This window comes from Corvus hawaiiensis, chromosome 2 (assembly GCF_020740725.1).
Source record: "Corvus hawaiiensis isolate bCorHaw1 chromosome 2, bCorHaw1.pri.cur, whole genome shotgun sequence".
NCBI lineage: Eukaryota > Metazoa > Chordata > Aves > Passeriformes > Corvidae > Corvus > Corvus hawaiiensis.
The window spans coordinates 118351390-118370917 of record NC_063214.1 but is presented as its reverse complement, the minus strand read 5'-3'; the positions used below and the strand labels follow the sequence as shown (position 1 = coordinate 118370917).

Below are 19528 nucleotides of genomic sequence, written 5' to 3'. Positions count from 1 at the left end.
AGCTCTGGCAGCAGTGGCACCATCGGTTCTTGGCTGCAGTTGTTTTCAGAATGGAGGAGCAGGATTTTCTGATTTGCAATAGTCCTCCTTATGTCTGACCAGAGACAAGGAATGGATAGTTTATCTATTTATCTATCCCAATTAATCTGGCAGTGACCTCCGTTCTGAAGATGCCATGAATAGTGAGAAGTCTTTTATTTGAAAAATAGCCCAGTAAACTGAAGGGAGAATGAGTACCAAAATGCATGGCATGCCAAGAAGGGATTAAGAGGGTTACTACACTGTCCTCAGAACAGAATTAAGAAGCTGCAAAAATGAGAGAAGCCCATTTTCTGAAGACATAGATCTTTGACAGTTTAAGGAAAAGTGGTAAGAACTTTTAATGTGCCATCTGCTCCTTGAGCCTTCAAGACCAGGTGTATCACTTCGGACTGAAACTCCTTCTTGCTCAGTGTTCAATCTCTAACCAATGGCTGAAATTTAAACTGCCTTAAAACTTCTCAAATATCTTCCCTGCTCTGTTTAGAACCAGGTTTCATGAACCAGAGATGGCATCTAGATTGAGTGGCCCTTCACATTTTGTTTTTCTGTGAACTTGTCTGAAAACCATCACTTTTTGAAAAACAACACGTGCATAAATTGGTTCTCAAATCCAAAGACCAATTTCATCTTGCTTTCAAAAATGTTGGAGTTACTTCTCTCCAGTTCTTATTGTGAACTTTGTCTGTGTGAGAAGCAGTCTGATTCAAGATTTCAGCTGTGTTTTAGCCATCATATAATTTCTGTTGGCCTCTGTGCAACCTTAGTGTCTGGAACTTCCCCTGAGATGGTTTTTTAATGCTTTTCAGCAGTTGTGTTTTCTAAGTACGTTTTCACAATCTTTGCTACTCTGCTTTTGCAATCCTTACTACTTTTAAAAGTAGCTTCAATGTACCAAGTGGGTGCTATTAAATATAATTAAAGTAATTTTAAGTGGTAATTTTTGGAAAGCTTTTTAAAATTGCCAAATAATCCTGTAGCAGAACCTGTCTTCACAGAACACAGGATCCTAACAATGGCCCATTTCTAGCATCATGCTTTGATTTTACCATGGATTGTTTTTAAATGATGATGAAGGAGATTTAAATGGGGAAAAAAGAATCTCTCACCTTTCTTGATTTCATGCTTAATTTTCACAACAGTGGCGAGTTATTCCTATTTGCATTTTGTAGTTTTATTTTTGGGATGTGTCTTGTCTAGTCTTGGCAGACAGACACTGAGCCAGAGAGTAAAATATGAAGGTTGAACAGTGAGTGAGTTATTATCCAAATGGAGCCTTCTGTTAGAGGTGTCAGCAGAGACAAAGGTGAATGTAGAGAATGAATGGAATAAGATGAGAGAAAGATCAAATAATGGGATAAGAAGTTCAAGCGTGGGATATTGGGTGTGATTAGAGATTATTAACAATGCAAAAATTTGCAAAGTGTGCAAAAAAAATTCCTGTCTGTTCATTTAAACTTGATGAGGGAACGACATAATAAAACAATTTTTTAAAAATCATAGTCAGTCTTAGAATGTGTGTTCTGTGGTGTTGTTTTCTTCTGACTATTTCTCTGTTGGTTTTTAGGTTTCTGTCTTCACATTGTACATCAGTGGGATCTCTCTGCTGGAACAAGATAATGTCTTCTTCAACTCATTGAAGGAAAGGGGTGAGCAGCTTTCTCACAGCCAATATTTTATCTCCTTTAGAAAACAGCGTGCCCTGGAAACAACTATCATCATGTATTGTGTTGAAAAGGAAGCCAGTTCTAGATGCTTTTCATGTGTCAGAGAGAATTGATGTTTGTTTCTTTTTAACTTGGTGTGTGAATGTAAGGATCTAATGTTATATAGCAAGTGCCAGGACTAAAGTTAAATAAGAATGAACAAAGAGCCATGCCGAAATCTGCCAGTCATGCATTTCTCTCTGAAGGACTTCAAAGAAACATGTATGAGGGAAAATTAGAAGGCATGATTACTTGTTAACAAGTCTGTTGGGCAGTTCGCTCACAACCCTGAGAGGGTTGGTGGTTAGTTCCTAGCCTGAAGCGTAACTATTTATATCTGTTACAAACATCTGTTGTAGCTTGTATATGTTAAAAATGATACCACTGATCTCCACCAGTGTTGCAGTGGGGAGCCTGCAACACGCATATATCAAACCAGGAGTCCCGTGGAAAGGAAATATATAAGGACAGACAGATTCTTGATAGCTGTTTCAGAGAGATGTTTATTTCTCCAGCCGCATGGCCGGAGCTCTGCCCAGGAACTGTTCCAGTCACGGGACCAAGGGTCCTTCTGCCCGCGCAGGGAACACAAACCAACCAATGGGAACGAGGCTGAGCAGGGACAGGAAACCCCGTGTCTGTGCCCTCAGGGCCCCTCTCCCAGGGCTACACGGCAGGGGAGGGACCCCAACACCTCACCCGTTTTATTTTAATAAAAGGAGAATGAAAACAACTGGATAAACATAACAAGAACAGTTTCAAAACAAAACAAGCCACCCTCCTGAGTCTTTAAATGTCCAAACAGATTCTCTGGAACATCTTAGGGCTGACAGAAGGGAGACAGAATTCTCTGAGCATGCTTTTGGGGAAACTGAGGCAGGAGAGGGTTTAACTTCTTCCCTCCCCCTTTTCATCCCCCACTCGGCATTGGAAAGGGATTTTTGGGGAAACAATTGGCAAAAGCATGGTTTTGTGAGGGAAACCATGGATGAAAAAACGGATTGGGAATACGCTGGGGGTAATAGGACATAGAGTAAAAGGGAAAGGTGGGATTAGGAAAGGGAAACTGTAGGGGGGGTTTACAATGGAGATACTGTCTAACATGACTACGATTTTTTGCATATATACTGCCTTTTACAGGAACACCATCAGGCCCAGTGACCTGCGATGCTTGTAACCCTTTTCTCCCTAGTACAATATTAAATTCCACCACTTCTCCATCTCCCAAGCTTGGGATGCATTTTTCAGGGTTATTCTTTTTAATAGCAGTTCTATGCACGAATATGTCTTGCTGGTTGTCATACCTTGTTATAAAACCATAATTTTGCTTAACATTATACCATTTTACTATCCCTAAGGTCTTAGTTGCTATGATCTTTTCCTTTTTTCGAGTGGCTGCTGTTTTCTGTCTCGCTGCGTCTTTGCTCTCTCCTTCGGTCGCTCCCGTGTTGGAATTCTCGGGGCTGCTGGTGCCTGCGCGCTCTTCCCGGGGTCGCGTTCGGGGCTGCGCGGGCCGGGCCGGGCCACGCCGCTCAGTTCTCCGTGCGTCGCCTCCTCTGGTCGCAGCTTCGCTGCCGCTGTCGGGCGCTGCACCCACGTCTCGGCCGGGCCCCCGAGCGACGACTCCCCCGCGCCCCGCTCCAGCGCGCGTCTCGGCCGGGCGCGGCTCCGTTCCACCGCCATCGCCGCCAGCCGCCGCCCGCGTGCCGCCCCTCTCGGTCGGGCGTTCACGGGGCTCGCTCCACCACGCGCTGCACAGGACCGGGCAGGCACCGCCGGGTCCCGCCGCTCCTCGCTCCGCCACCGACACTGCGGCTCGCGTGGCTCCGCCCGCGCGCGGGAACTGCCTCGCTGCTGCTCTCAGAGCGCTCGGTGCACGTGGCCTGGGCCGCACGGTCCCTGCGCCACGCTTCCCTTCGCCAGGACACAGCTGACATTGCTCAACAGTCTCGGTAACTAAATAATATTCACGAAAATATTCTTCCATCGGCATATATTTTGACTCCAGTATTAACTGTGTCCAAACGGTTTTCCAAAAGCCCTTGGTAAGAATTAAATCCCAAGAAACATAGAAAAAGTTCTTAAACAACCATGCCAGGAAGTGTTTCAGTTCTTTTTGAGCTTGAATCAAGCTAAAATTTACAAATCGTTGTTCAAGAATCATTTTAAGTTTAAGATAAATGTCCATATGCGGCTCTGAGAGCCAAGAGTCTTCCCACGGTTCCTCCATAGTTTAGATATGGAATAGCAAAGCAAAACCAAGAAGAGGAATCCAAAGTTTCCAGGGTTTACTCACACAAATCAGTCGCTTAGGGATCGGGGATCGTTCTGCTCACAAATCTCCACCATTTGTTGCAGTGGGGATCCTGCAACACGCATATATCAAACCAGGAGTCCCGTGGAAAGGAAATATATATGGACAGACAGATTCTTGCTAGCTGTTTCAGAGAGATGTTTATTTCTCCAGCCGCATGGCCGGAGCTCTGCCCAGGGACTGTTCCAGTCACGGGACCAAGGGTCCTTCTGCCCGCGCAGGAAACACAAACCAACCAATGGGAACGAGGCTGAGCAGGGACAGGGAAGCCCCGTGTCTGTGCCCTCAGGGCCCCTCTCCCAGGGCTACACGGCAGGGGAGGGACCCCAACACACCAGCTCACTTGCACCTTCTGTTAATGTTACTGGGTGGTCCCTGTGCCCTTAATTATAAAGGAGTAAGTGGAACAAGTGAGGAGTGATGTATGTCAAGTGATCACTTTGTGTATATGTTTCAGCTCACCTTTAATCTCTCCTCTTACACACTCAACTTGCACAAAGTCTCCACATTTCTAATTATGATTACCCCTGCTCATTTAGCTTCCTTTCTGCTTTATGTTTTCCCTTCATACCTCAATTTATTAAAGGCTTCCCTTTTTTTCCCCTTTGCTTTGTAGACCACAATGCTTTTATGAATTCCCTTTCACCACAGGTGTCCAGTGGAGTTTCTGATTGCAGTTCATGCATCAGCTTCCAGTTACATGACCTTAAGTTTTTCCTTGGGTTTTCCACATGCTTTGCTTTCAAAATAAATAGAATGAGAGTTAGTTCTGTTCTGTGTGAAGCAGACTGGCAGACTCACCCTCAGGTTATTTTTGCTATTTGTAAGTCTTTGAATATAACACAAACGCAGTTTTCCCTCTACTCTCAATTTCTTTCACAGAGAATAATTGGCATTTGAAAGCTAAGTTATTCTCAAGTCATATATTCTTGGGTTCACCTCAGATAACCAAATTCTCTGTCCTAAGGCACAGTGTGCTGGTTAGAGATGGTCCTGCTGTGAGCCGAGAATCAACGCACATCAGCCAGAAATTACCACACGAGTAGGTCAGCCAAGAGCAGGGGTTGTATGAGTGCACCGCAACCACTTCAGACCGAGTCAGCTGCTTTCCATCATAGCCACCTTTAACAGGGAGAGGCCTGAACTAGCCCGGCTGACTAGATGTAAAAAGGATCAGAAACCATCCATGTGTTGTGAGAGCTCGATGGTGGAGCTGTGGAAGTAATTAGCTGTGGCAGGGTGGCAGTGATAAACATCTGGGAGCGATAGGAGCTCCATCGCTGTCTGCAGCCTGAGCATCTGCTGAGGCTGTGCCTGCTAACGAGCCCTGGGTGCTGCATCCCAAATGAAGTTGTAACAGCTAAATCTGTAAATACCTTTTCAGTTACTTTTTGTAAAGTTTAACACAGTTTGTTTCTTGCCTCTACTGAGTACTGAGGAAATGTTTCTTTTTAGTGAACCGAAGTAATTCCTCAGTTAATTCCCTCAACTGAAGTGTGTGATTAGCTCAATTTGTTCTTCTTGATTTGTGGTGGTTGTCTTCACTAAATCTCATCAGTTCCTATCTTGCCTAATAGCTTAATCTTTTTCTACTGTAATTATAAGTCAGAGGGGAAGCTCTTGTGGGAAATAAAGGATATACCCATGTAGAATCCTCTCAGTCATTCCCCTGGGATAAAATAGGGCAAAAGTCCTTCTAGATGAAATAATCTATGGATCTAGCTCAAAGCTGTGTACCTCCTTTCTTCTTTTGTGTGGCCTGAGGGCCTTCCAGATGTGGAACATCTCTTCCTTATGGAAATTTGGAAGGAGGGGTTGGTCCAGCTTGTCTTGTTCTCCAGAAATTCTTGCCATGTCCTACTGTCTTTACTAGTTTACATGTATTATCTCTCTGGCCTCCCTCTCCAGGTTTTTCTTCATGCCACTAACATGATCTCACATCCCTGTGAACTCTAAGACCTTCTTCTTCTTCTTCTACAACTGTTTTACTTTTTATTTTCTCATTTTTGCCTAAGAATTTCATCTTTCCCCCACAGCCAGTTTCTTTCTTTAGCAGTGTTTTGTGTGGAACTTACTCAGCTTTGAAATAATCATTAAATAGTGTTTGCTCTTTCTTTGTTGATCGTTTTCAACTATTCTGCTTTTATTTTGAAGATAGTCTGGTCCATGCTTTGGATGTCACAGTCATAAATTAAATATAAGTCTTTTGAGAAGGAAGAAAAGCAGCATTTTCTATGTGCCTGTTCAGTCTATCAATAGAGACAGACACTTGCCCTGGCTGTCAGCTGCCATTTATGAAAGAAAATAAATGTTTAAACATAAGGCAAATGCTTACAGGGCTCATGTTTTAGAATGTGTTCCCTTAAAGTATTTTGAGAGGTATCTCACTTATTGTGGCTAATGCTGATTTAACTTTTAACACTAAGTGATTCATAACTGTAAAAAAGATTTTTAAATCTGAAGTACTTGTACCAGTGAGTGCACTTATGTTGTTCCCTTTGTATTTTTAACTTTCGTGGAGGAATCAGTTAACGTTTTTGGAGTTTCAAAGAAAGAATACTGATGTTCTGTAAAAACAGATATAACCTAGTTCGTAGAGGAAGCCATGCTTACATCATCCTGGTGAACTTCTCTGGTCTTTGAAGCTGTTTAAAAAAAGATTTTAAACACTGCACTCATACGTAGGAATTACAGTGAGTGAATTTGATGCAAAGTAAGGCTTTTTGAGGTTTCTCCTGAGGAGTTTGGTTTGTCTCTGTGCCTGAAACTGTTATCAAAGAAGGGAACCTTGAAATTTGTCCTGTGTTTCCAAAATGAAACACTCACTTGAGACTATTATAATCTGTAGGGGAAGATATCCAGAAATGTAAAAACTGCTCTTAAAAATGGTCATATGCAGTAGTAGTGTAGAATAGTAAGGGAAGGACTTAAAAATAATTGAAAAATTTGTAGTGATGGAACACATTACAAAAAAAAAAAATTACTCTGTTTCAGATCTTAAACTGGTGAAAATTTTAAAACTTAGTTTTTTCAATACTGACATAAGTGGAAAAGAGCAGAAAACCTGGAATTACTATCTGGATGTAATCTTTTTCAAGACATAAGCTGTGACTTCTTTTTTAATATGGATTTTTTTTTAATAGTAGTTAAACATTAGGACTCCTATGTGTCAAGGAAAATTGACTTCTCTGTTAATAGTTACTGGTAATAGCTTAATGAGCTATGTGATTTCAGTTGTAATGGCTGCAAATCTGACAAGAAAATTAAATGTGAAGTAGTAATTTGATGGGTGCACACTATCTGATGGTGGTGCTTTGCTAATTTATTTTTTTTTAATTACTGTGTGTCTTAACTTAAAAATGTTTAACTCATCTGGGCATCAAACTCCAGCTAATGCCTAGAGGGAATAACATGATGCATAACACATACTTGTGTTTAAATCCTGTTGTAATTAGTATTTCCCAAAGTATCAAGTGTCTCTGAAATTGAGACTTCTGAATTCTTCTGTCGCTTTTGAAACTTTATAATCACGTGGGCCCAATTGCTTAAAATTATTTAGATATTGTTATTATCTAAGATATTGTTAGATATTGTCCCATTCTTTGTTGAACCCTAAATGGCTTGGATGGCAAATTCCTGGTGTCAGAAGTGATTTGAGCCTTGGGTCTCTGAAAGTAGTTTCAGGTCCTACTTTAGAATATGGGATTCGCACTCATAAGTGAACAGGGTATTCCTTAACACTTTGCATTTGGTTCATCATTTTTAACTATTATTATTTCAGCAATGCTCAGTGGGTTGGTAGCCTTTTCAAAACACAGAAACATAACCCTGCCTGTTTCTAGATTTCATGTTTTATCTTAGAATGTCCGTTAAGTAGTGCAGAAATAAGTGCTAAAGTTTACTTGAAGTTTGTGAGTGTAAAAGAACCTCAGCCTCTTATTAAAATTTTTACTTTAAAATATAAAAATATGCTATGAACTTTCTGCTAATGAAACCTGTTATAGTTCCAAACGGAATTTTTTGTTGTTTGAATGTGCACATGGCCATTGTTACCAATAAACTCTCCGAGAGGTGTGCATAAGTCTTAAATTTTACCTTTATTTTTTCTTCATCGTTTAGAACTGGATTCTAAGTGGCCACTTCTGTAACTGATTATTTTTTTTTTCTTTAAAGAGTATTTGTTCACACTTATGATGATTTGACATAATTAATGTCTTAATAACCATGATGGCAACACAGACATTAAGTATAGACAACTATCAAGATGGACAACAGGTAGGTGTGTTTTCATTTCTCTAGGAGCTAAATACAGTTAGGAGGAAGAAAAAAAATAGTGACTTTGTCCTTAGTGCCTGCTTTGGCATTGTTTAAGCTGGAATAATGAAAGATACTCGTGTTATGTCTGGTCATGATGTTTCTTTTTTTGTACAACAGGCTGTGCATTTGTACACTTTAAATTGCCAAATTAAAATGCTGTTAACTGGAGACAAGTCATGAGGTGACCTGTACTCTGAAGACCCATTTTTCTGTTACTCTGTGTCAGCCCTGAGCAATAAATACAAGTACTTCTGTCAGCAGATGGCAACAACAGGGAACAGTCAGAAGAAAACCAGCAGCCTTCCACATCTCTTATAAAATGTTAATCTGAACGCAGTCAGATTTTTGATTTTTAGTTGTATTGTTTCTTTCTTTTCTTGCAATTGTGATTTCTCTCTCTCCTCTTACCTACCTTACATATTTGACTTTATTCCCCCAGCAAATACATACCATCCTGTGGCAGTGAAAGTCAAATATGTATTTTTCTAAATAACAGACTGGGAGAGAGCTTTTTCTTCCTGTTTGTTGCATATTTCAAGCTCTAAGTGTCCAAGGTAGACAGGTAATTTGGGTGCCTGCTGTTTTTCTAGTTTGGAAATGGCCCACAGAAAAAAACTTGAAGTTTTAAGTGAGCTTTTTCCTCCTCCTAGGGAGATAGAACCCTAACAGAACTCTGCAGATGTATGGCCAACATTTATAATCACTTGTCTGAGTCATCCCCTAATTTGCTCCTCCTTCCTGTCATTAGCCAAGAAATGAGTCCATTAGTTGCATCTTCTTTTTTTTGCAAGCATTCTGGCTTGAAAATCATTTTTGCTTGCTGAGGGAGCTCTTTGCAAGGCAGGCTGCTCTGTTGGGTGAGAGATGCTGGATTTTCTCAGTTTCTGACTTTGCTAGGAGGTTGCTTGGCCCCAACAGGTAATACAGCACAAACCTTTTGGTTCTTCCAGATTGTGTTCAGAATAGTAAAAAATTTTCTGTTCCTGTTGTGTGCAAATAAATTAAATTCTGTTAAAGTCAGGTTCTCTAATAGTTTCAGGAGGCCCTCCTCTCTGCAGCTGTCAGTTCTGGCTGCCTGGAGATACCTAGAACAGCATCTGTCCTCTACTTGAGATAAAAGAGAAGTAAGAGAAAAGATTGCAGTGGTTTCATGTCTTTGTGCAGATGCTCAAACGGGAGAAAACCAGAGTTTAGGCTGAGGGGTGGAAACTGTGACTTTCACAGTTCGGGTTCCTGTAAGACCTTTAGTCCAAAAGGTGTTTAGCTGGAGGTGATGGAAAAACCACTTTCAGCACCTTCAAAGCACCCCAAAGGTATACCCAGCCTCCTAATGCAATTTAGGAGGTGGTCAGGTGAAGCTGTGGCTCTGTGTCGCTTTTCCATGGTATAAATGTGTAGTAAATGGATGTGTAGAAGGAGTTACTGCTGTTTTCATGTAGTTTGATAGTCCTAAAATACTTGGTCATTACAGTATGTAAAATGGAGTGCTAAAGGTCATGGGAGATTATGCTTCTATAATTGAAGGACTTGAGGGACACAGAATATTTCAGATCTTTTTAAGAAAATGTGCATTTTAATGGGCGGAAAACCCAAGAAGATCCTTTTCCTCAGTATCCTGATACAAGGCACAGTAAGAAATAAGAAAGAAAACTTAAGAGGATAAATTTCTTTACATTGATTTCATCCTAAAGGATTTTTATGCAGACATTCCCATAAACTTCTTGGAGCAGTGTACTATAGGCTGTTCCAAAAACAGCCACTGCAGAAACAAAATGCTTTAACAATTTGCTAATATCTGTCATTCCCATTTTAAAGCCAAATGCTAAAACTTCAAGTGACCTTTATCCATCAAAAAGTGTCAGGGATTAAAAGATGGGTTTTGTTACTGCTACAACTTCTTGAGTCACTGCCAAGTCACACCAACCTTCTGGCAATTTAGGAGCCCTTTGCACTGCTCTTCCCTTAGAACACAGTACCCTTATTTTACGTCAGGGCTACAGATTTACTTAGAACTTACCCTTTTTTCTACAGATGCAAGTGGTAACAGAGTTAAAAACTGAACAAGATCCCAACTGCTCTGAAACTGATGCCGAAGGGGTGAGTCCTGCCCCTGTAGAATCTCAGACTCCAATGGATGCAGACAAGCAGGCCATTTACAGGTAGTGATGGACTCATGTTCTGTGTTTTGAAGGGTAAAGGATAGGGTAGAGGATTTATTTTTTTTAATAAAGAAATAATAAGTAGCTTAAAATCAGGTAATCTCTTGGCTGTCTCTGTAGTTTGTAGGGAAAGGAGGAGATCAAAAAGTCTTCACTGTCAGTCATCAGCCAAGGAAAAACCTCCTGAGGTGGTGGGATTCTTCAATTTCAGCAGAGTTTTAAATGGTATTCCAAGGGTGGCTGCAAAATTTAGCAAGCTACTTAGACTTTAAACTGTGGTCACTATTTGTCATATTGTAGCTTTTATCTTTAATACAAGTTTTTACTTTTATTGTAATTAGGTCAATCTTTACTCCTTTTTTCTTTAGGGATAACAATCTATTCCCCAGTAATTAGCTCAAAATGGATTAAATATTGATGTATGAACACACTAATTTGAGACTTTTCAGTGTTAAGTGCTGTGCTAAGCAGTTTGCTCTGGTTTGATGGGGTTGGGTGTTCTTTCACTTTAACTACTTTATAAAGACAGAATTATTACTGGTTTTCAGGTTAAAGGGGGAAAAAAAAGGGAAGAAGCCAAACAAAACACCAAAAATTCCCAACCTGAGGCAGGAGGATGTATCCATTCATTTACAGACTTGTGCTAACTACATCATCTTCTCCTCAGAGCATGATTTCACAGGAGCCTTCTGAGCTCAGCCTGAATACTCTCCTCAATTTTTTAAAGTTATTTCATGATGTATAAGTATGGCTTACATTAAAGAATAAATGAATTTTAGCAGGCTTCATTTAAATCTGCATTCATCCTGTTTGTAAGTCCTAAATCTCGTTTCTAGTGCACTGTATTAATCTATCTCAATGCCACTCAATTACAGTGAATTAAACAGTCAGAGCTTTTTTGCTTTTGATTGTTCTCTTTAATTAAATATATATGTATTTTACTGCTGTATTTGCCTCTGGAGTGTGGTAAATCAAAATGAAAATAAACTCCTATCTTATTTTGCTCTAGCCAGTGGTGTTATATGCAGTCTCTTCCAGAACTTGTCACACCCATGAGTAACTGTGAGCTTTTCTGAGCTAGATGTCTTAATTTTCACATAAGTGAAAATACTTATTCATGTATTTAAACTTTTTTTTTCTAGGCACCCACTATTTCCCTTGTTAGCACTATTATTTGAAAAATGTGAACAATCTACACAAGGCTCAGAAGGCACAACTTCTGCCAGCTTTGATGTAGATATCGAAAACTTTGTAAGGAAGCAGGAGAAAGAAGGAAAACCTTTTTTCTGTGAAGATCCAGAAACGGATAATTTGGTAAGTATTAGCTGTTTGTTTCATTTCTGAAACAATCATCACATTTGCAGCTTCTTCCTAATTTCTGATCTCAACTGGTTCTCATAGTTTCTCCTCATATTTTTCTGCCTGTGAGAGATTCTTCCTTATATTAATGTTTAAAAATATTTTTTTCAATTTCTTCTGACGCCCTTTTCCCTTTTATCTGTAAATTTACACCAGGCTCTTCACAGTTGTTTCCTATTCTCAGCTGGCTGACATGAATGTATTGGAGACAAAAAGAAACAAATCCTTTCCATAGCCAGATTGACTCTGCAAATTGATTTTAGAGTGTTGGGTGTTTAACATATTTATCGAAAACATGTAATTGATGTAAATTTTTTTCCAATTTTATTTAAATCATGGTTCACTTAGTTAAGGTGAGAGTTGTTATAAGATGAGCTTAGAAAGTCTTTAACATATACAATTTTTTTCTTTCATGTCATTGACTCTTTTAGGCTTTTTGAAAGTCCTTCCTTTGATATCCCCATTTCGAATATACTTGCCTTCAATATTTTACTCAAAAATGAGAGTTAGTTCTGTTCTGCATGAAGCAGGTCTGCTGACTTGCTAAGCCTCAGGTTATTTTCTTAATTTGTAACTCTCTGAATTCAACACAAAAACACTGTTTTCCTGTCTCTCTCTAATCACAGTTTCCTTTCAGAAGCACAGCTGAAATCTAGTAGTTGGAATGTAGTAGCTGTGGCTCAGTGGGTGAGGAAAGAGCAGTGGTTGTGCTTTATCTTGACTTTGGATGTCTCTTACAATGTTCTCATAGACAGACTGGTAAGACATGGACAGGATAAATGAGCAGTGAGATGGACTGAAAACTGGGTGAACCCCTGGGCTCAAGGGATTCTGGTCAGCAGCATGAAGTCCAGTTGAGGGCTACTCAGAAGTGCTGTTCTCCAGGGACTGGTTGTGGAAGCAGAGCTGTTTAACATCTCCATTAGTGACTGGGGTGATGGGGCAGAATGAACCCTCAGCAAGTTTGCAGGTGTTGTAGAACTGGGAGGAGGAGCTGACCCACAAGTGGCTCTGCCACTGTTCAGAGGTACTTCGTTGCTTTTGGAGAAGCAGAAGAATGGGAATCTCCTGGAATTCAGCAAAGGGAAATGCCAAGTACTAACAGGGGAATAAAAAGACAGACTGACTCTTCCCAGTGGTGCCCAGTAAAAGGGCAATAGGAAATGGGCATAAATTGATACACAGGAAGTTCCATTAAAGCTTTTTACTGTGAGGGTGACTGAATACTGCCCAGAGAGTTGTGGAATCTCCATCCTTGGACACAGTCAAACTCAGCTGGACATGGCCCTGAGGAACCTGCCCTAGCTGACCTTGCTCTGAGCAGGAGGGTTGGATGAAACAATCTCCAGAGGTCCCCCTTCCAACCTCAGCTATTCTGTGGTTTCCGTGAGCCTCCAAAGATTGGTTTCCCAAAGATCCTGCTTGCCTTGGCCTGTTCCCTTGCTTTTGGTCATGCATAAACATTCTCTCAGATCCAGCTTGCTTTGGTTGTAGTTGGGCTTGGTGTGTTCAGATAGTCCTTCCTGTCGTTGACCTGTTTGTGGTTTTAGTGACAAAGTCTCTTGGTTTATGTGGCCTTTCCCTTTGCCGATGGGCTGCACAAACCTGGCTGGTTTTGCTTGAGGTGGGTGAGGAGGTATTTGTTTATGTCCTGGATTCCATGGCTGCTGAGGTCAGTAGCAGCTTAAAGTGGAACCACGTTGCAAAATCAAAAGTCTTTGGCATTGAACTCCTGTCCTGTGGCCGTATTGTTAGCTGTGACTTTCTGCTACTGGATACCAAGTGAAACCTGAGTGCAGCGTGTCCTCTGCCTGTCCTGGAGGCTGGGAGCTCTGAACAGCTGAGTTCCTACAGGCTCTTCGTTTTGTCTGGGGCAGGGAGCACAAGTTTCTGTCAGGTTGTGAAGTGGCTAGCATGGCTTTCAGTCTCTTTTTCTGCTTGAAATACTGGTGCTTGCCTCAGGGGAGACTGTAGATGGGCAATTTTTTCTGCCTTCTGTCACATACATTTTTTTTTATAGCGATAAAAAGTCTCTCTTTAGTAGAGAGAAACACTATTGTGCAGCTTTGTTACATCTTCTGCTCTTGCTGTCCTTCCCTTTTTAACTCCAATGTTAATTCAGCCGTTCATCTGAAAGGAGAAGCTGTTAAAACTGATAATTAGACTGGGCTAGAGGGTGGAGCAGAGTCAAACAAATAAGGTGTAAATGCTCGCTCAGTAGGATCAACTTGGAGCCAGAGCTAAACTGAGATGAATTGAGCATCACAACTTTCCAAAGAGCCAAATTCAAGTCCTATCTGAGAGTCACAGGCCTGCTACACTAAGGAAATTGGTCAGCTGCTTCATTTTTTTTCCTTTTACCTCTTTGGGAAGTAGAACTCAACCAGACTGCAATTTCTGTGACAGAGCTTCAACTGACAGCTCCAAAACAGCAGAATGTAATTCCATGCTGCCTGTGGGCTAATTAACTAGATAACAGAAATTATGAAGGGTCATAGATAGTGATTGTAGAGTCACTTACAGTCCTGGCAATGTTCCACATTGTGCACTCACTCACTTGAAACATCTTGAATACTCCACAAGAGGAGTTTGGAGTTCATCCAGAGAACCATAGAATGTTAATCTGGGTGTCACAGGCATTAGATCAGTTTGACCAGAAAGGAAGTTCATTAAGAGCAGTGGATGCTTGCTCCAATTTGTATAGCTCTTACTAAGCTATGGTCTAGATTATCTCGTTACTTTGGTATTATAATTCCCATTCTGAATTAATTGGTGGCTTCCTGCATTAGTATTAAAAAGGATTTCAGCACTGGGAAATGCAGGTAGCATCCACCTGAAACTTAACTTTAAGGATATTGCTAAGCCTGGCTTGTAAGCCAGGTTTCAAACCCTTGTTACTATCTGCATGGAGGGATTCTGTTCTAGAGGTTCTGTTCTTCCCAGTTAAGCTCTCCAAAAGCATCAGTTGGTGATCTTGAAGCAGCAGGGCAAAGGGTCGTGGTCAATCCAGGAGAGTTGTTACCAGGCCTTTTACTTCTGCAGTGTCTTTCCCAAGGCTGGGTGCAATCCTGTGCCATGTGCTCTGGGATGACCCTGTGATTCTGTGCTGCAGAGCTCCCGTTTTCAAATCCTGTGGGAAGGAAGTGGAAGCTGAAGGTTGTGCTCATGTTCTTACTACATTGGAAATGTGCTTTCCTAGAGATCTAACTTCCTCCATACCGTCTTGGAATGTTCTTTACATTCCCCTTAATCCTTACATCAAGCATCAGTGTCAGAAGACATGTGTTTGCTGTCAATAACCAGATTTTGGTGGTCTGTATTGCTGCCAGAGGTTCTGAAGTGCACATGCTTTCTGGAAGTGTGCTCAGCTGTATCCACATGACATGGAGTGTCATCTGTCGGAGCTTCACACCCTTTGCCCCTTACCCTTTGCTATCTCTGCCTCATTTTCACAGATAAAACAGATCCTGGATTGAAAAGGCACCAGCTGCTCTTTGTTCTCCATTAGTCTCCTTTTGTGCATAGGACATACACAGATTCCTCCATGTCTGAGAAGTTGTTCAGCATGAGTGCTTGCAGAGAGTTTTTTTAGACCTTTCACAGATTATTTTATGTTTTAAGACATTCATTGCTTTACACTTTTTTGTTGCTCACTGCTAACCCAGACGCTGCAGAAATACCACATTGCCTCAGGGTGGTTCCTGCTTCTGGTGTTGCTTCTGTTCAGAGTAAACTTTTCCCACATATGCGTGGATTTTTTAAATTTCCCCACATTATGGCTTTGTCAAGTCTAGACACAATACAAAAAAAGGACTGTTAAATATACTCTGCCTTCTGTAGTTGAACAGGAAACTGCCTTTTTTGAAGACCCCCGAGTTTTTTGTTTCATTTGGGGTAAGGATTTTTGGTTCAGTACCCTCTTCTCAATTCTATTGAATTTTTAGTTGTGTCAGGAAGAATTGTAGTGGTGGAGTCAGCTGATGTCATTTGAATATTGACTGAACAAGCCTTTCTGAATAGTGCTTTTGCTGTTTAATTTGCAGAACTGTCCCATAAACGTCTAGCTATACCTTTTCTATCTATGTCTCATAGCTGGGGACTCAAAATAGAGGAGAGAGGTTATCAAAGCAAAACAAACGAAAGCAAAAGAAGCACAAACACAGAGTTTGTGTTCTTCCCCTGAAAATCTAAGTTGTCCCAGGAGGATTTGGGTCAGGGAGGTAGGTGAGCTGTGAATGTACATCTTTTAATTGGGCTTTTTGAAAATGGAAAGAGTTGTTTGCATGAGAAGATTATGTGTCAGTATATGGAGATTCTTTCGTGTATGTTGCCCACATATGTAGTTGCTGTGTGGTCTGAAATCCATAAAAAACTGTGACTCTGTGTTTCACATCAGCAAAGGTGAGCTGGGGATCATGACCAAGGCAGTGCACGCTGTGTCTGTGCCTTTGCACCACGGGCTTGAGGCACTGAAGGCAGGACACAGCCACAATCTGAAGCATATTTAGGGTTAAAGATACCATTTCTTAAATTTGGAGACATACTTATATATGAATAGGCTCTGGATAGCAAGAACTGGAAGTTTTTCAGTAACTTTTCTTTCTCTGCTCAGTAGTTTACCATTATCTTTACTTAAAACAATTGCAACACTAGTGGAAGGTGTCCTTGCCCATGGCAGGGGTTGGAACAGGATGATCTTTAAGGTCCTGTCCAACCCAAACCATTCTAGGATTCTGTGAATATACACAAATCTCACGGTTACTTCATCTTTGTGCATTTCTCTGAAATTATACTCCAGGTGTATTTAGACAGCTGAAAAGACTAAATCAATTTGGTTATAAAAATACATTATTCCGTGGCATATTCTATGCAGCAGCACTGAATAATGAAATATTACTGCTGCTGTGGCCTGTCTGAAAACATTTCTTTGTCTCACTTTTGTCCAGCATGGGTGATTTTATCAGGAGTTCTTGATTTTTGTAGTTTTAAGGAAAAAGTGAACTTCTGCTAACATTAAGTTCGGTTCACCCATGCTGCAAGAGAGCAGCAGCCATATGGCCACGGTTAATGTAGCTGTAAATGAGTCAATAAGTCCTGGTGACAGGCATGGCATATTTACAAAGTTTTGCTTTCCTCCTAACCGCAGTAGCACAGCTTCCTGCAGGAGTAGTGTGATGGAGAGGAGCTCTGCAGAAACCTGGGTAGTGTTACTGACTCTGGGTTTGTGGTTAATTTTGACTTTAATTCAATTTTCATCTCAAGTACCAACCATCAATTTTAAACTGAGTCTAAGCTGAAGAAAGGACTTCCATTTTTCCTCCAAGTACATGCTGATAAATAAATAATACATATATGGCTAATGTTTAAGAAACCCCAACTCTTTTGACTAAGCAAAAATAAACTAATCTCTAGCCTGGTCAAATATTATGTGTCCAAAAGCATATTTTGTTACCTCAGTTTTAACTGAATGTTTAAAGCATTCACTAATATTATGTGCAATTTGTTGATTGTCACACATGAAGAATTTTCTATTTCAAGCTCTTTTGTCTCTGAAACAGAGACAGAATTTCTTGAAACACAGATGAGCTTTGTTTAATGTTAAAATTTATTTAAATTTGCATGCTTTAACTTTGCTGTGTTTAAAGGTGCTTAAGCACTGTTTAAACAGCAACCTGGGCTGGGTTAGATCTCTGGTTTGTGTCTCAGTGCTGGGTCATTGCTATTAGTGTTTCAAAGGCTTTCAGTGTCATAGGTCAAAAGAGTTACCAGATATTCATTTGGATCAACTCCCTCAAATCTACAGCTCAGGTTTTTCTGCAGCTCTTTTTTGAAAGATGTATGGGAGTTTTTTTCCTTTCTGGCCCTGAGAAGAAGCACAATTTCCTTTTTTTTTTTTCTTTTTAATCACTTAATTTCTTAATTTTTTTTCATCTTGTTTGTTTTAACACACAATAGTCTACACTGAGTGGGTGTCCTAGAACTGGAGTATCTTCTGCTGAAAAAACAAGGAAAAGATGTGTCTCAGTGAAAGATAAAGTGTTGTGGTGGAGAGGGGACCACGCCCAAAAGTTTTCCTGCCTTGATCTCCTTTGGGTGACTTCAGCAAAGGCATCTTCAGCTCCCAGTTGGCTTCTTGAATTGGAAGTAATGGGTAGCTTAGTTTGGAAGGTATCATTTCTGTTCACTGGGTTCAATGGTCTGCCCAGGTAAATAACCCCTTGTATAGGACAGGTTTTTCCAAATAATTGTAAAGTCAAGCTCTGCACTATGCTTCAAAATGACAATTGTTCAGTTTCATAAAACTGAAGGATATTTATCTCAGAGATCCAGCACAGCACAGAAATGTTGGGGGTGGCATGTTGTATAAAAAATAATTACTTTGCTGGTGTGTTGTGTACATATTTGAATGTCCTGGATTTCCTACTGCTTTTAGACCATCTGGATTTGGTTTTAGCTTCTGATGTTCTGCCATGACCCTTACAATCATCTAAGCTATTTTTATGCAGTATGTAATGCCATTGGTTATCCGGGCTTACAGTGTTTTTCTCACACGAAGCATGGCAAGTATTCTCCTCACACACATATCTCCTGTACTTGGATTTCCATTTAAACATGGGGGGGTTTTAAATTTGGTTTAGTGCTTTGTATTTAATGTTTTGTATTTCAGAATCAGTCTCCTCACCTGGAAGTTCTTACAAGATTTTACCTGAGAGTTGTTCATCTTTCACATACAATCACAGAGGAACTTAAAAGCTGTAGCACTGAAGAACTGTTTGATTACTTTAAGCTTTGGTGAACAGTGTGACTAAATTTGGGACCTCTTAATTCTAATTTTATGGAAAAATAAAAGCTTTCATCCTCCCTAACAATCTGTGTGACAAATTTATGCTTAATCACAGGAGAGTCTTCTTTCTCACTGTATGTCAAACTCATCTGTACTTTTCTGGTTTCCTTGTGTCAGGGTGTAACATGCAGCTGAACCTGGTAGTTCTGATTTATAGATCTCAAGAGAACTGCTGCTGGCCAAGCCTGTCCCATCCCTGCTTTCCAGATAATTTGTGTGGATGGGATTGCTTTCCATCACTTCCAGTCTTGTGTGGTCTGTGACCCAGAGTTGTACGAGGGGGTTAAAGACCACATGAACGTCCAGGCTCATCCTGTGCCCTGTGACACCTGAACTGCTCTGTCTTCCTGATGTGTCACATGTGACAAAGATCACTTTGTTGCCTGTTTTGTTTTCCCTGTGTGGCAGTTTACTTGTGTTCCTTTCACATTCCAGGACCTAGCAATTAGTACCTCTGCTTTAATTGGGTGATCTGGATGTTACTGGAAAGTAGTGTTTGCTTAAATCTCACACTAAATATTTCTTTTTTAACGAACAGTTTTTTTGGTTCTAATTTTTTTTCTCTCCCTCAGATGGTTAAAGCAATCCAAGTTCTACGTATCCATCTGCTCGAGCTAGAAAAGGTTAATGAACTCTGCAAGGATTTCTGTAGTCGTTACATTGCCTGCCTGAAGACAAAAATGAACAGTGAAACTCTACTAAGTGGAGAGCCTGGAAGTCCTTATTCACCTGTGCAATCTCAGGTGTGTTTCAAGTACTGTTCAGTGGATTTTTGCTTAGATTTCCTTAG

The 19528-nt window shown here is 40.6% G+C and overlaps 1 protein-coding gene across 5 annotated transcripts in view; it reads left to right on the top strand.

The window, feature by feature from the left end:
- Positions 1 to 19528, top strand: part of PKNOX1 (PBX/knotted 1 homeobox 1) — a 41320-nt gene that overhangs the window by 9172 nt on the left and 12620 nt on the right. For 4 of the 5 annotated variants that reach the window (XM_048290275.1, XM_048290294.1, XM_048290302.1 and 1 more), the window contains 5 exons: positions 1607 to 1688; positions 8233 to 8334; positions 10408 to 10535; positions 11678 to 11849; positions 19311 to 19481. In XM_048290275.1, the coding sequence (XP_048146232.1) occupies positions 8284 to 8334; positions 10408 to 10535; positions 11678 to 11849; positions 19311 to 19481 (522 nt within the window). In that variant the 5' untranslated portion in view covers positions 1607 to 1688; positions 8233 to 8283. The remainder of the gene's footprint in view (positions 1 to 1606; positions 1689 to 8232; positions 8335 to 10407; positions 10536 to 11677; positions 11850 to 19310; positions 19482 to 19528) is intronic. The other variant, XM_048290312.1, reaches the window with a different exon arrangement.